This window comes from Oncorhynchus clarkii, chromosome 16 (assembly GCF_045791955.1).
Source record: "Oncorhynchus clarkii lewisi isolate Uvic-CL-2024 chromosome 16, UVic_Ocla_1.0, whole genome shotgun sequence".
Classification (NCBI taxonomy): domain Eukaryota; kingdom Metazoa; phylum Chordata; class Actinopteri; order Salmoniformes; family Salmonidae; genus Oncorhynchus; species Oncorhynchus clarkii.
This window is the reverse complement of record NC_092162.1, coordinates 2,045,763-2,062,126: the sequence shown is the minus strand read 5'-3', so window position 1 is coordinate 2,062,126 and position 16,364 is coordinate 2,045,763. Positions and strand designations below refer to the sequence as shown.

Below are 16,364 nucleotides of genomic sequence, written 5' to 3'. Positions count from 1 at the left end.
TAGTCGTCTGAACTCCGCCGTAGCTGTAGTCGTCTGTACTCCGCCGTAGCTGTAGTCGTCTGTACTCTGCCGTAGCTGTAGTCGTCTGTACTCTGCCGTAGCTGTAGTGGTCTGTACTCCGCTGTAGCTGTAGTCGTCTGTACTCCACCGTAGCTGTAGTCGTCTGTACTCCGCCGTAGCTGTAGTCGTCTGTACTCCGCCGTAGCTGTAGTCGTCTGTACTCCGCCGTAGCTGTAGTCGTCTGTACTCCTCCGTAGCTGTAGTCGTCTGTACTCCTCCGTAGCTGTAGTCGTCTGTACTCTGCCGTAGCTGTAGTCGTCTGTACTCCGCCGTAGCTGTAGTGGTCTGTACTCTGCCGTAGCTGTAGTCGTCTGTACTCTGCCGTAGCTGTAGTGGTCTGTACTCCGCCGTAGCTGTAGTCGTCTGTACTCCGCCGTAGCTGTAGTGGTCTGTACTCCACCGTAGCTGTAGTGGTCTGTACTCCGCCGTAGCTGTAGTCGTCTGTACTCCGCCGTAGCTGTAGTGGTCTGTACTCCGCCGTAGCTGTAGTCGTCTGTACTCTGCCGTAGCTGTAGTCGTCTGTACTCTGCCGTAGCTGTAGTCGTCTGTACTCCGCCGTAGCTGTAGTGATCTGTACTTCGCCGTAGCTGTAGTCGTCTGTACTCCGCCGTAGCTGTAGTCGTCTGTACTCCTCCGTAGCTGTAGTGGTCTGTACTCCGCCGTAGCTGTAGTCGTCTGTACTCAGCCGTAGCTGTAGTGGTCTGTACTCTGCCGTAGCTGTAGTGGTCTGTACTCCGCCGTAGCTGTAGTGGTCTGTACTCCGCCGTAGCTGTAGTCGTCTGTACTCCGCCGTAGCTGTAGTCGTCTGTACTCCGCCGTAGCTGTAGTCGTCTGTACTCCTCCGTAGCTGTAGTGGTCTGTACTCCGCCGTAGCTGTAGTCGTCTGTACTCAGCCGTAGCTGTAGTGGTCTGTACTCTGCCGTAGCTGTAGTGGTCTGTACTCCGCCGTAGCTGTAGTCGTCTGTACTCCACCGTAGCTGTAGTGGTCTGTACTCCACCGTAGCTGTAGTCGTCTGTACTCTGCCGTAGCTGTAGTGGTCTGTACTCCGCCGTAGCTGTAGTCGTCTGTACTCCACCGTAGCTGTAGTGGTCTGTACTCCACCGTAGCTGTAGTCGTCTGTACTCCGCCGTAGCTGTAGTGGTCTGTACTCCGCCGTAGCTGTAGTGGTCTGTACTCCGCCGTAGCTGTAGTCGTCTGTACTCTGCCGTAGCTGTAGTCGTCTGTACTCCGCCGTAGCTGTAGTCGTCTGTACTCCACCGTAGCTGTAGTGGTCTGTACTCCGCCGTAGCTGTAGTCGTCTGTACTCCGCCGTAGCTGTAGTCGTCTGTACTCCGCCGTAGCTGTAGTGGTCTGTACTCTGCCGTAGCTGTAGTCGTCTGTACTCCGCCGTAGCTGTAGTCGTCTGTACTCCGCCGTAGCTGTAGTCGTCTGTACTCCTCCGTAGCTGTAGTCGTCTGTACTCCGCCGTAGCTGTAGTGGTCTGTACTCTGCCGTAGCTGTAGTCGTCTGTACTCCTCCGTAGCTGTAGTGGTCTGTACTCTGCCGTAGCTGTAGTCGTCTGTACTCCGCCGTAGCTGTAGTGGTCTGTACTCCGCCGTAGCTGTAGTCGTCTGTACTCTGCCGTAGCTGTAGTCGTCTGTACTCCTCCGTAGCTGTAGTCGTCTGTACTCCGCCGTAGCTGTAGTCGTCTGTTATTGAAGCATATCTGTCACATAATTAGCAGCCTAGCATAAACATTGTGTTTTGATTTCTTATGTCTTCCAGTGAGAAGGTTGAACACATGAACATGAGCCCAGAACAGAATGTTCCAGAACGATACAGCTTCATTACAACAGAGGAGACCAACTTCATAGGTATACTCAACCACTACTGTCAGAAAACCAAACGGTTTCCTGACTTTAAACTGGTGGAGAAGAGCGGACCGTCACACGACCCTCAGTGAGTCTACAGACACTATGAGAAGATCATATCCCAACTGTCATTAAATGTCACTGAAAAAAAATATGACCTATTTTGTCCCCACACAGATTTGTTTATAAAGTATTAATTGACCAGAGAGAATACCCAAATGGTTTGGGTAAGACAGCCAAACAGGCCAAACAACAAGCTGCTCAGTTAGCATGGTCTGCTCTTCAAGAACAGTCTGACTGGAACAGCCAGGTAGACGTTTACAGTCATCAGTACACTGGTTATTAACAGCAGGCCCAGATTCAATCCGATCAGCTGTAGATATGTGTTACAGCGCGCTAACGCCCGATTAAGCTGACATGTGCAGCGTTACTTTGAATGTGAAACACGGAAACATTTCCTTTAAAAGGTGCGATCGGATTGAATCCCACCCTAAGACAGATTTCCCCTCGGGCCCGGGACATTAACGGTCACCCCTCGGGCCCGGGACATTAACGTTCACCCCTCGGGCCCGGGACATTAACGTTCACCCCTCGGGCCCGGGACATTAATGTTCACCCCTCGGGCCCGGGACATTAACGTTCACCCCTCGGGCCCGGGACATTAACGTTCACCCCTCGGGCCCGGGACATTAACGGTCATCCCTCGGGCCCGGGACATTAACGTTCACCCCTCGGGCCCGGGACATTAACGTTCACCCCTCGGGCCCGGGACATTAACGTTCATCCCTCGGGCCAACAGCCTTTCCTGAAAATAGCCTCTCCTAGTTTCAAATGTTTATATTTCTCTACAATGTAAAGTAGACAAGTGTCTGTCTGTCTCTGTTGACTGTGTTCTTTATCTCTATGTTGTGGTTTATAGGTGTCTTGCAGATCAACCGTTTCAGAAGATGGAGGACTATCCTCTCTAGCCCCCTCCAGTACATGGTAAGAGGGAGGACTATCCTCTCTAGCCCCCTCCAGTACATGGTAAGATGGAGGACTATCCTCTCTAACCCCCTCCAGTACATGGTAAGAGAGAGGACTATCCTCTCTAACCCCCTTCAGTACATGGTAAGATGGATGACTTTCCTCTAACCCCCTCCAGTACATGGTAAGATGGAGGACTATCCTCTCTAACCCCCTCCAGTACATGGTAAGATGGAGGACTATCCTCTCTAGCCCCCTCCAGTACATGGTAAATGGAGGACTATCCTCTCTAACGCCCTCCAGTACATGGTAAACTGGAGGCCTATCCTAAATACCCCCTCCAATACATGGTAAGATGGAGGACTATCCTAAATACCCCCTCCAGTACATGGTAAGATGGAGTACTATACTCTAACCCCCTCCAGTACATGGTATGAGGGAGGACTATCCTCTATACCCCCCTCCAGTACATGGTGAGATGGATGTCTATCCTCTAACCCCCTCCAGTACATGGTAAGAGGGAGTACTATACTCTAACCCCCTCCAGTACATGGTATGAGGGAGGACTATCCTCTATACCCCCCTCCAGTACATGGTGAGATGGATGTCTATCCTCTATACCCCCCTCCAGTACATGGTAAGGTGTGGAGCAACACTGTCTGGGTGCAGCTCAACTGAAAATAAAACATTATTTGGAATTGAATATCAGTGTGAAAACCATGAAAGCCTTAGACTGAAGGTGTTTTTATGCCTATTGTAACAGCAAATCAATCAATTTCCTTTGAAAATTGACAATAAAGTATATATTTTATTTTAAATTCTCCAAGGGAATCCCAGGATGCAACACCATCATCCTTGAGTATTCCAGGAAGTACCAGTGAGTCCATCATATTCACAGACTCCGTTAACGTCAGCTCCCCCAAGGTACAGATCCTGTTGTTGTTGCTATAGCTTCAGCTCAACGAATCACAGGATGTGAGCGGTGATACTGTCAACATAAACACGTATTGTCTCTTTAAGCATGGTGTAAGACATTGGGTATTCTTGTGACAGCAAATCAATATCTGTTCTATTCTATTCTGTTCTGTTCTATTCTGTTCTATTCTATTTTGTTCTATTCTAGGTTGAAAGCCCTGTAAATGTGAAGCCTAAAATAAGGTAAGATCCAATTCAAGACTCTTCTTTCAAGATGAAGTTGTTTTTATTTTATACTCCAATACCTGGACTATCTGACCTCTGACCTCTCCTTTAGACTAGCACCTAACTTCCTGATGTCACCGGTCAAGACCAAACAGGTACTAGTCTCCAGGATACAAAAAAAAAAAAAAAAAAAAACTTCTGAGAAAAGTATGACGTGATTGGTTGAATGATTTAATTGATTTGACAGAGATAAAAACCCACTGACCTATTTCCTGTGTGGTCCAAGATGGAAATAATTATCTTAATTATACACTTACTTACAGCTGTGGTGAAATGTATTGCCACTTTTCTTAATTCAATCATTTCAAATTCTTCTTTAAACAAGTTAAAATAGAAAAATAACTATTGTATTTTTGTAAAAAAAAAAATTGTAAAAACTATATATATGATATGTGATTGGCACCTCTGAGTTACTACACAGCCTTTGGCCAAGATGACTGCAGACAGACTTATTGTAGGCACCTTTCTACTGGCAGTTTGGCCCCCTCTTCAGCGACAACCTGCTCTAATTCTTCAACGTTTGAGGGGCTTCCTCCGCCAACTGATGTTTTTAGATCTGGCCATAGGTTCTGGATGTGATTCAGGGCTGGACTCTTCACTGGTCACTCCAGAACCTTTGAACATCTCTTCTGTGCTTTTTGACGTGTGTTTGACGTGTGTTTGACGTGAGTTTGACGTGTGTTTGACGTGAGTTTGACGTGAGTTTGACGTGAGTTTGACGTGAGTTTGACGTGTGTTTGACGTGAGTTTGACGTGAGTTTGACGTGAGTTTGACGTGTGTTTGACGTGAGTTTGACGTGAGTTTGACGTGAGTTTGACGTGTGTTTGACGTGAGTTTGCGGTAGTTGTCCTTTCATTTTTTTTTACCATTATTTAACTAGGCAAGTCAGTTAAGAACAAATTCTTATTTTCAATGACGACCTAGGAACAGTGGGTTAACTGCCTTGTTCAGGGGCAGAACGACAGATTTGTACCTTGTCAGCTCGGGGGTTTGAACTTGCAACCTTTCGGTTACTAGTCCAACTCTCTAACTAGGCTACCCTGCCGCCCCGTCCTGCTGGAAGACCCACAAACTTCAATGGAGACCTCAGTTTTTGGACACCGGGTTAAACATTGAACTCCAAAATACCTGATTAATCTGCTGAGTTAATGATGCCTTGCACACATTCAAGGCCCCCAGTACCAGAGGTAGCAAAACATTTTCTGCAATGTAGAAAATCAAATAAAAAGATGTAGAAACCAAACAGTCTTTTCAATTTCAACTTGTTTGACAAGATATAGTTAAATATTTAAGAAAAGTACAAGGATGCCAATATATATTTATATATATTATAATATATATATTTGGCTGCAACTGACTATGTGATTACTGTTATGGTAACTCTTTGAGCAGTTTGCTGTGGAGGCTACTCTGTAAAGATGCTATATAGCAGGGATCGGCAACTGCCGCCTTTTGAAGGCCCTCGGATCAAAAGAGAATTATTATTGAATTTTGGTGGGAATTCAGTTGGGGTCTCAACTTACTAGAATAGCGGAATACACAAGGTGCAATTTCTAAATGTGGTTGTGCATCAGCAGTTTTTCTCGTTATGTCAGTCACTGATAGTCAGTCAGCTAACTCAACAGTCAGGCCCGCTAAACTAACTCAGCAATCTAAACTTGTTATCATGGTCGAATTACCGGTCGTTGGGCCCCCATTTGATTTTGTTAGTCAATCTCACTCAGATATCATATTTAAAACTACAAACAAAAATGTCTCCACCCTATGGCAAAATGTGTAGAATTGCATCAAACTTGTTTTGAACCCGCAACATTTGCTCTACACTCTATGGCAAAATGTGTAGAATACCATTTAAAAAAAACAGCTATTTTTAATTGTGGCCCAGAAAACTATTTTTTGACACACGATTGCATTTACAATCGTTGCTGCAGTGATTGGTGTTATAAAAGCGCCGTCTTGACAGATTTCCCCTCAAACGCTCTATATCTGTATGCTTTACGCGTGTGATTAATAAAATACAGTGCATTCGGAAAGTATTCAGACCCCTTGACGTTTAACACATTTTGTTACGTTAAAGCCTTATTGTAAAATGGATTAAATAGTTTTTTCCCCCCTCTTCAATCTTCACAAAATACCCCATAATGACATCACAATACCCCATAATGACATTACAATACCCCATAATGACATCACAATACCCCCTAATGACATCACAATACCCCCTAATGACATCACAATACCCCCTAATGACATCACAATACCCCATAATGACATCACAATACCCCATAATGACATCACAATACCCCAGAATGACATCACAATACCCCAGAATGACAAAGCAAAAACAGTTGTTGTTTTTTTTAGCAAATTTATACAAAAAATAACTGATATCACGTTTAATATAAGTATTCAGACCCTTTACTCAGTACTTTGTTGAAGCACCTTTGGCAGCGATTACAGCCTCGATTCTTCTTGGGTATGACGCTACAAGCTTGGCACACCGGTATTTGGGGAGTTTTGGGATGTTTTATCTTCTCACGGACAATTGGGCGGTGCCAATTTAATTTAGCAGCTTTTCTAAACAAAAACAAATGAACGGCCAAAAGACGGCTATTACCGACTATAACGGAAACGTCACGGAGGTGGGTACGAAAACCTGCGAGCAGCTGCTGCCCCTCACCATGACTTCAGATTTATGGTGGGCCCCCATCAAAGTTGTCCACCCCTGCTGTTGAGGATATATGGACTGCATTATTAAATGTTGATTGAGTGTTTGTCATTGTTGTTTTTTTAAGGAAGGTCCCGATTTAAAAGGCAACAATTTAGGAACCTTGTCAAGTGGAAGGACATCCAACCAACCAGTTAAATCTAGGTACATTATGGGGTTACTTTCAGCATGACAACGATACTCATTTATCTACCCCACATTTAATGTATAAAGCAGATGGCATTGAAATCTGTTGCTGATGGGAATACTCATCTATACTGATCACAAAACAGTTTGATCATGTTGATGGATTGATTATTTAAATGTGATTTATTATCTCAGGTTTTTATCCGAGTTTGATTCAATAGAGAAGATTGGCAAAGGAGGCTTTGGCAACGTTTATAAGGCGCGGCGGGAACTGGAGCAGAAGTATTTTGCCGTGAAGATAGTTCTGAGTAAAGGGTAAGTCGATTGTGTTCTGTTACTTTAGCAATCGAAGTGATATCTTTCACTCGACCCAGCCGCTGTATAATAACACTGATGGATTTATTTACCTGTGACTCTTTCCTCAGGAAAGCTAAGCGGGAGGTTGGTGCCTTAGCAGATCTTCAGCACCCCAACATAGTACGCTACTACACCGCCTGGCTGGAGGACACCGCGTACCGATGTGACACCACCTCTGAGAGCGACACCACTTCAGAGTAACATTATTACTACTGTCCCTGTCCCATTGCACTATGGGAGATGTTATTTGAATAATTACATTTTACATGTTAGTGTTACGTTCCCCAATAATGTCATTCAAACAGAAATGGGAACTAACAAAGAGTCACTGACAACAAATTAAATGAAACAGGTTGGGGTTTTAGGAGAGTTTTAATATACACTCATGGGAGTGTCCACTGTAAGTTGACTAGCAACAATAGCTGGGACCTAAAAGGCACCCACCATGAGCTGGGACCTAAAAGGAACCCGCCATGAGCTGGGACCTAAAAGGGACCCACCATGAGCTGGGACCTAAAAGGGACCCACCATGAGCTGGGACCTAAAAGGAACCCACCATGAGCTGGGAGCTAAAAGGGACCCACCATGAGCTGGGACCTAAAAGGGACCCACCATGAGCTGGGACCTAAAAGGAACCCACCATGAGCTGGGACCTAAAAGGGACTCACCATGAGCTGGGAGCTAAAAGGGACCCACCATGAGCTAGGACCTAAAAGGGACTCACCATGAGCTGGGACCTAAAAGGAACCCACCATGAGCTGGGACCTAAAAGGGACTCACCATGGAGCTAGGAGCTAAAAGGGATCCACCATGAGCTGGGACCTAAAAGGAACCCACCGCCCTACATGCTAACAACCTATAAGTGCTAAAGTCCAGCCTCAAAACATAAATGGAAAAAACATTATCTCGAGGGACTTAATCAGTGTATTCAACTAAGGTAGATAAATGACCCCATATCATAGCCGTAGCACATATAAAGAACAATCATAGTTTCCCTTTTATTGGTATAAGTTGCTGCTCCCATTTCAGTAAGGTCTGTTCCCATTTCAGTAAGGTCTGTTCCCATTTCAGTAAGGTCTGTTCCCATTTCAGTAAGGTCTGTTCCCATTTCAGTAAGGTCTGTTCCCATTTCAGTAAGGTCTGTTCCCATTTCAGTAAGGTCTGTTCCCATTTCAGTAAGGTCTGTTCCCATTTCTTCCCATTTTAGTAAGGTCTGTTCCCATTTCAGTAAGGTCTGTTCCCATTTCAGTAAGGTCTGTTCCCATTTCAGTAAGGTCTGCTCCCATTTCAGATCATTTGACCGACAAACTGAAAGCATGATAATTGTTCTTTTACTTCCTGCTGCTTTAGTTCAGGCAGCAGTTCGTCCTCTGAGTTCCTGTACATCCAGATGGAACTATGTGACAAGAGGACTCTAAAAGTGTGGATCGACGAGAGGAACGCTCATCGGAAACCCAAACGCAGGGAGGAGAGTCTACACATCACCCAGCAGATAGTGAACGGGGTAGAATACATCCACTCCAAGAAACTCCTACACAGAGACCTAAAGGTAGGCTGTCACGACTTACTATTTATCCTGGTCCATCACAGGTTTATGACCGGACATATTCATATTTGAACAGCTTCTTCTTCTTCTTCTTCTAGCCTGCTAACATCATGTTCGGTATGAGTGACGGAGAGGGGAAGGGAGAGGTAAAGATCGGGGACTTTGGTCTGGTGACGGCAGAAGATAACGACAACGATGAGAACCTGCTGGAGAGAACGAAGAAGACAGGAACCAAGTCATACATGGCCCCCGAGCAGGTAAATGTAAACACACACAGCTTCAAAACAGGGTTAAAACAACATCATGGATGGTCTGTCCTTGCATCCATAGCTCTGTCTATGAATTCGGGGTTACATTTAGGCGTATCCCTGAGCTTTTTTTTACCAAAACACTTTTTACCAGACACTTTGTTATTGTTTTATCTGCAGATTGACCCTGTAGCCCTTTCCTGCAGTCAAATGACATGATCGCCCTCTAGTGGCCTCATGGGTGGAATGTTATTATTATTTTTCATAATTATATAATTCATAAACATTTATTTTTTTTAAACACCGTAAATCTGGTGTTACAATGTCAAATGGTTTCGTTATAGTTCAGTCTTCTGTGATGTGTATATAAAGTGTAATATTAGGATGCAAGCTCAAAATGTAATACATTTCAACTATATATCTGAAATGGTACAAGACCATAAACATGTGTTTGAGGTGAGGTGTATACGACCAAGAATCACTGCAGTAAGAGATGAAACATTTCTATGAGTTTAATGTCCGATGTGTGTGAACAGAGGAACCAGACCTCCTACGACAGAAAGGTGGACATCTTTGCTTTGGGTCTGATCTACTTCGAACTGCTCTGGAACCTGTCTGGGATGGAGAAAGCAGAGGTGACTTTGATGGAAGGAATTAAGGAAAGATTAAGAAAAAGCTAACCAGCTAGCTTCAATGTTAGCTAGGTAGCTAACCAGCTAGCTTCAATGTTAGCTAGGTAGCTAACCAGCTAGCTTCAATGTTAGCTAGGTAGCTAACCAGCTAGCTTCAATGTTAGCTAGGTAGCTAACCAGCTAGCTTCAATGTTAGCTAGGTAGCTAACCAGCTAGCTTCAATGTTAGCTAGGTAGCTAACCAGCTAGCTTCAATGTTGGCTAGGTAGCTAACCAGCTAGCTTCAATGTTAGCTAGGTAGCTAACCAACTAGCTTCAATGTTAGCTAGATAGCTAACATTAGGCTATAACTAGCAAAGCAAATGGCTTTCTGAGGTACTAATAGTACAGTCCTGGCCAATAGTTTTGAGAATGACGCAAATATTAATCTTCACAAAGTTGCTGCTTCAGTGTCTTTAGATATTTTTTGTCAGATGTTACTATGGAATACTGAAGTATAATTACAAGCGTTTCATAAGTGTCAAAGGCTGTTATTGACAATTACATGAAGTTGATGCAAAGAGTTAATATTTGCAGTGTTGACCCTTCTTTTTCAAGACCTCTGCAATCCGCCCTATTAACTTCTGGGCCACATCCTGACTGATGGCAGCCCATTCTTGCATAATCAATGCTTGGAGTTTGTCAGAATTTGTGGGGTTTTGTTTGTCCACCCGCCTCTTGAGGATTGACCACAAGTTCTCAATGGGATTAAGGTCTGGGGAGTTTTCTGGCAATGGACCCAAAATATCTATATTTTGTTCCCCGAGCCACTTAGTTATCACTTTTGCCTTATGGCAAGGTGCTCCATCATACTGGAAAAGGTATTGTTCCACACCAAACTGTTCCTGGATGGTTGGGAGAAGTTGCTGTTGGTACCATTCTTTATTCTTGGATGTGTTCTTAGGCAAAATTGTGAGTGAGCCCACTCCCTTGGCTGAGAAGCAACCCCACACATGAATGGTCTCAGGATGCTTTACTGTTGGTATGACACAGGACTGATGGTAACGCTCACCTTGTCTTCTCCTGACAAGCTTTTTTCCGGATGCTCCAAACAATCAGAAAGGGGATTCATCAGAGAAAATGACTTTACCCCAGTCCTCAGCAGTCCAATCCCTGTACCTTTTGCAGAATATCAGTCTGTCCCTGATGTTTTTCCTGGAGAGAAGTAGCTTCTTTGCTGCCCTTCTTGACACCAGGCCATTCTCCAAAAGTCTTCGCCTCACTGTGCGTGCAGATGCACTCACACCTGCCTGCTGCCATTCCTGAGCAAGCTCTGTACTGGTGGTGCCCCAATCCCCCAGCTGAATCAACTTTAAGAGATGGTCCTGGCGCTTGCTGGACTTTCTTGGGCACCCTGAAGCCTTCTTCACAACAATTGAACCGCTCTCCTTGAAGTTCTTGATGATCTGATAAATGGTTGATTTAGGTGCAATCTTACTGGCAGCAATATCCTTGCCTGTGAAGCCCTTTTTGTGCAAAGCAATGATAACGGCGTGTGTTTCCTTGCAGGTAACCATGGTTGACAGAGGAAGAATAATGATTCCAAGCACCACCATCCTTTTGAAGCTTCCAGTCTGTTATTCGAACTCAGTCAGCATGACAGAGTGATCTCCAGCTTTGTCCTCGTCAACACTCACACCTGTGTTAACGAGAGAATCACTGACATGATGTCAGCTGGCCCTTTTGTGGCAGGGCTGAAATGCAGTGGAAATGTTTTTGGGGGATTCTGTTCATTTGCATGGCAAAGAGGGACTTTGCAATTAATTGCAATTCATCTGATCACTCTTCATAACATTCTGGAATAAATGCAAATTGCCATCATACAAACTGAGGCAGCAGACTTTGTGAAAATTAATATTTGTGTCATCCTCAAAACTTTTGGCCACGACTGTAGATAACACTGTCATGTAGGGTCTACAATGCCTTACCAAAGTTTTCACACACCTGGACTTTTCCCACATTTTGATGTGTGACAACTTGAATTTAAAATGGATTAAATGTCATTTATTTTACGTAGCTTGATTTTGTGCCGCTGATCTACACACAATACCCCATAATGTCAAAGTGGAGTTATGTTTTTAGAAATGTTTACAAATGAATTAACAATGAAACGGTGAAATGTTTTGAGTCAATAGGTATTCAACCCCTTTGTTATGGCAAGTCTGAATAAGTTCAGGAGTAATCATTTGCTTAACAAGCCACATGATTTTTAAATGACTACACCGTCTCTGTACAACACACACAATTATCTGTAGGATCCCTCAGTCGAGCAGTGAATTTTAAACACAGAATCAAACACAAAGACCAGGGAGGTTTTCCAATACCTCTCAAAGAAGGGCACCTATTGGTAGATGGGTAAACATAAAAAAGCAGACATTGAATATCCCTTTGAGCATGGTGAAGTTATTAATTACACTTTGGATGGTGTATCAATAGACTCGGTCACTACAAAGAAACAGACGTCCTTACTAACTCAGTTGCCGGAGAGGAAGGAAACCTCTCAGGGATTTTCACAATGAGGCCAATGGTGACTTTAAAACAGTTACAGAGTTTAATAGCTGTGACAGGAGGAAACTGAGGATGGATCAACAATATTGTAGTTACTCCACAATACTAACCTAAAGGACAGAGTGGAAAAAAAGAAAGCTTGTACTGAATACAAGTATACCAAAACATGCATCCTGTATGCAACAACTCACTAAAGTAATACTGCAAAAAAATATGGCACTATTTGTCCTGAATACAAAGTGTTTGGAGCAACTCCAACACAACCCAACATTTTTGAAAATATGAAGAGTAACTGCGTCATGTTATGGGTATGTTTATCAGCAAGGGAGTTTTTCAGGAGAAAAAATAAATGGATGACATTGATTGTTCCTGAGTGGCCTAGTTACAGTTTGAACTTAAATCGGCTTGAAAATATATGGCAGGACTTGAAAAAGTCTAGCGATGATCAACCACCAAGGTCACAGAGCATGAAGAATTTTTAAAAAGAATAATGGGCAAATATTGTACAATCCAGGTGTGCAAAGCTCTTAGAGACTCACAGCTGTAATCACTCTTAGAAACTTACCCAGACTTACCCAGAAAGACGCACAGCTCTAATCACTGCCAAATCTGATTCTAACATGTATTGACTCGGGGTTGAATACTTATCTAATCAAGAGATATTAGTGTTTAATTTTCCATTCATAAAAAAACTATTTTTTTTGAATTCTTCCTCTTTGACATTACAGAGTATTCTGTGTAGATCGTTAACTACAAAAAAATGACAATTTAAATGCATTTGAATCCCACTTTGTAACGCAACAGAAAAGTCAAGGGGTGTGAATACTTTCCGGAAGGCGCTTGTGTGTCAATGACTTTGATGTAGTGTACTCCTGAACTGTCATGGGCTGTAGGCCTACAACCAGAATGCACCACATCATCACTGTGTGTATTCCTTGTTTAGGTCTGGAATGATGTCAGAAGCCAGATTTTTCCTCACCAGTTCAACACGCAGTTCAACTTAGAGGTACGCATACATGTATTTAGAACTGTGTGGATGCTGTGTGTGTTTGTGTTACAGAACAAGGTGATAGAGTGGATACTGTGTGTGTTTGTGTTACAGAACAAGGTGATAGAGTGGATACTGTGTGTGTTTGTGTTACAGAACAAGGTGATAGAGTGGATACTGTGTGTGTTTGTGTTACAGAACAAGGTGATAGAGTGGATACTGTGTGTGGTTGTGTTACAGAACAAGGTGATAGAGTGGATACTGTGTGTGCTTGTGTTACAGAACAATATGGTTGTGTTACAGAACAAGGTGATAGAGTGTATACTGTGTATGGTTGTGTTACAGAACAAGGTGATAGAGTGGATACTGTGTGTGGTTGTGGTACAGAACAATGTGATAGAGTGGATACTGTGTGTGGTTGTGTTACAGAACAAGGTGATAGAGTGGATACTGTGTGTGGTTGTGTTACAGAACAAGGTGATAGAGTGGATACTGTGTGTGGTTGTGTTACAGAACAAGGTGATAGAGTGGATACTGTGTGTGGTTGTGTTACAGAACAAGGTGATATAGTGTATACTGTGTGTGTTTGTGTTACAGAACAAGGTGATAGAGTGGATACTGTGTGTGTTTGTGTTACAGAACAAGGTGATAGAGTGGATACTGTGTGTGGTTGTGTTACAGAACAAGGTGATAGAGTGGATACTGTGTGTGGTTGTGTTACAGAACAATGTGATAGAGTGGATACTGTGTGTGGTTGTGTTACAGAACAAGGTGATAGAGTGGATACTGTGTGTGGTTGTGTTACAGAACAAGGTGATAGAGTGGATACTGTGTGTGGTTGTGTTACAGAACAAGGTGATAGAGTGGATACTGTGTGTGGTTTTGTGTTAGTGGATACTGTGTGTGGTTGTGTTACAGAACAAGGTGATAGAGTGTATACTGTGTGTGTTTGTGTTACAGAACAAGGTGATAGAGTGGATACTGTGTGTGGTTGTGTTACAGAACAAGGTGATAGAGTGGATACTGTGTGTGTTTGTGTTACAGAACAATGTGATAGAGTGGATACTGTGTGTGGTTGTGTTACAGAACAAGGTGATAGAGTCGATGCTGTGTGCCAACCCAGAGGATAGACCAGATGCCAGGCAGCTGAAGATAAAACTGAATGAGTGTTCTTGTGTTCTGACCAGAGATCAAAACTTCCATCAAGACAACAGAACAGTCTAAAGACAGTCAGTGGAATTCATAAAGGCTCTCGGGAATCGTATTCATTGTGATATAAAATGCACAACTGATTCTAGATCAGTTCTCTACTCTGAGAGCTATGAATGCAGGCCCTGAACATCCAACAAAACAACAAAATGATCTGATCCTAGATCAAAACAAATCAAATCAAACTTTATTTGTCACATGCGCCGAATACAGGTGTAGACCTCACAGTGAAATGCTAAATACAACAGGTGTAGTAGAACCTCACAGTGAAATGCTGAATACAACAGGTGTAGTAGAACTTACAGTGAAATGCTGAATACAACAGGTGTAGTAGACCTTACAGTGAAATGCTGAATACAACAGGTGTAGATCTCACAGTGAAATGCTGAATACAACAGGTGTAGATCTCACAGTGAAATGCTGAATACAACAGATGTAGATCTCACAGTGAAATGCTGAATACAACAGGTGTAGATCTCACAGTGAAATGCTGAATACAACAGGTGTAGATCTCACAGTGAAATGCTGAATACAACAGGAGTAGATCTCACAGTGAAATGCTGAATACAACAGGAGTAGATCTCACAGTGAAATGCTGAATACAACAGGTGTAGATCTCACAGTGAAATGCTGAATACAACAGGAGTAGATCTCACAGTGAAATGCTGAATACAACAGGTGAAATGCTTACTTACAAGCCCTCAACCAACAATGCAGTTCAAGCAAGTTAAGAAAATATTTTCCAAATAAACTAAAGTAAATAATAAGAAAAGGTAACACAATAAAATAACAACAACGGGGGATGGTAGGGGACGCCATGTGCGACTGACGTGTTTTCCGCTACTAATGTCTCCGACTTAACTACATCCCTGGAGACTGAAGTTAAACGCCTAGCTGCGAATTTGAAAAAGGTGAGGGAGAGCTGTGTGAGTTTAGAGGGATTCTCTCGCCGCAATAATCTGAGACTTGTATCAGTCCCAGAGTCCGCGGAAATGCATCGCGCCACGGATTTCGTTTCAGGGCTGCTGAAGGATGTTCTTGCCTTAGATGAAAAGCCCCTGATTGATCGAGCCCACCGGTCGCTGCGCCCAAAGCCCCGGGAAGGGGAGAGGCCCCGTGACATAATTCTTCGAGTGCACTTTTTTCATGAGAAGATGGAGATCCTCCGACGAGCCCGCAATACCACTCTGAGCTTTCAAGGACAGAGCTTTTCCATATACCAGGACTACTCCCCCACTGTTTCCAGGCAGCGCGCAGCTTTCGGACAGGCCAAACGAGTACTTCGGGACCATCCAAGTGTGAAGTATGGACTGCGATTCCCGGCCCGTTTATGGATATCTCATGAGGGTAAAGACCACACGTTTGAATCTCCGGAGGAGGCTATGGCTCACATTCAACGTCATATCAAGAAGTCTTGAATATGCTCACAGTTTAGCAACTGTTGCTTGCGAACTGTGGATAGTAAGTACCCCACTTGTGGTACAATTATGTTCAGATATAACAGGCTAGTATTGTATAGTTGGTGAAACTATTCAGGCTTATTTGATGTGATCTAATGTTTTGATCATCTAGTGTGCGTGCCTTATCTCGCTCACCTATTTAGTTTGTTTACACATTGTCTCAGTGACTCAAAATATTTTTGGTTATTTGTTTACTGCATCCGTTTGCATTGACCCAGTAAACAGTAAATGTCTCCCGAGGCTACACGGTTTCTGGGGCCTCACTTTCATTTTAAAAGTTTTGAGCGTCATTTAAGCCCAGCAAACGTTCAACGTTGCGCAGACGTAGTTTTTTGGTATTGGTTGTAAGCTGTCTCAGCTTCAACTAGACTACTATTATAATTACTATTATTTTTGATTGTCTTACTACGATTTCCTTACTTCAAATTAGATTTTTGGCTGAGAGC

The 16,364-nt window shown here is 43.4% G+C and overlaps 1 protein-coding gene across 3 annotated transcripts in view; it reads left to right on the top strand.

Annotated features, from left to right (window-relative positions):
- LOC139367863 (eukaryotic translation initiation factor 2-alpha kinase 2) overlaps nucleotides 1-15,245 on the top strand; it is a 41,185-nt gene extending 25,940 nt beyond the window's left edge. For 2 of the 3 annotated variants that reach the window (XM_071106202.1, XM_071106201.1), the window contains exons 7-20: nucleotides 1,826-1,999; nucleotides 2,089-2,221; nucleotides 2,831-2,895; nucleotides 3,705-3,801; nucleotides 4,001-4,035; nucleotides 4,130-4,172; nucleotides 6,874-6,950; nucleotides 7,128-7,247; nucleotides 7,358-7,486; nucleotides 8,640-8,838; nucleotides 8,934-9,092; nucleotides 9,620-9,718; nucleotides 13,205-13,267; nucleotides 14,336-15,245. In XM_071106202.1, the coding sequence (XP_070962303.1) occupies nucleotides 1,826-1,999; nucleotides 2,089-2,221; nucleotides 2,831-2,895; nucleotides 3,705-3,801; nucleotides 4,001-4,035; nucleotides 4,130-4,172; nucleotides 6,874-6,950; nucleotides 7,128-7,247; nucleotides 7,358-7,486; nucleotides 8,640-8,838; nucleotides 8,934-9,092; nucleotides 9,620-9,718; nucleotides 13,205-13,267; nucleotides 14,336-14,473 (1,531 nt within the window). In that variant the 3' untranslated portion in view covers nucleotides 14,474-15,245. The remainder of the gene's footprint in view (nucleotides 1-1,825; nucleotides 2,000-2,088; nucleotides 2,222-2,830; nucleotides 2,896-3,704; nucleotides 3,802-4,000; nucleotides 4,036-4,129; nucleotides 4,173-6,873; nucleotides 6,951-7,127; nucleotides 7,248-7,357; nucleotides 7,487-8,639; nucleotides 8,839-8,933; nucleotides 9,093-9,619; nucleotides 9,719-13,204; nucleotides 13,268-14,335) is intronic. The other variant, XR_011626890.1, reaches the window with a different exon arrangement.
- The last annotated feature ends 1,119 nt before the right edge of the window (nucleotides 15,246-16,364 follow it).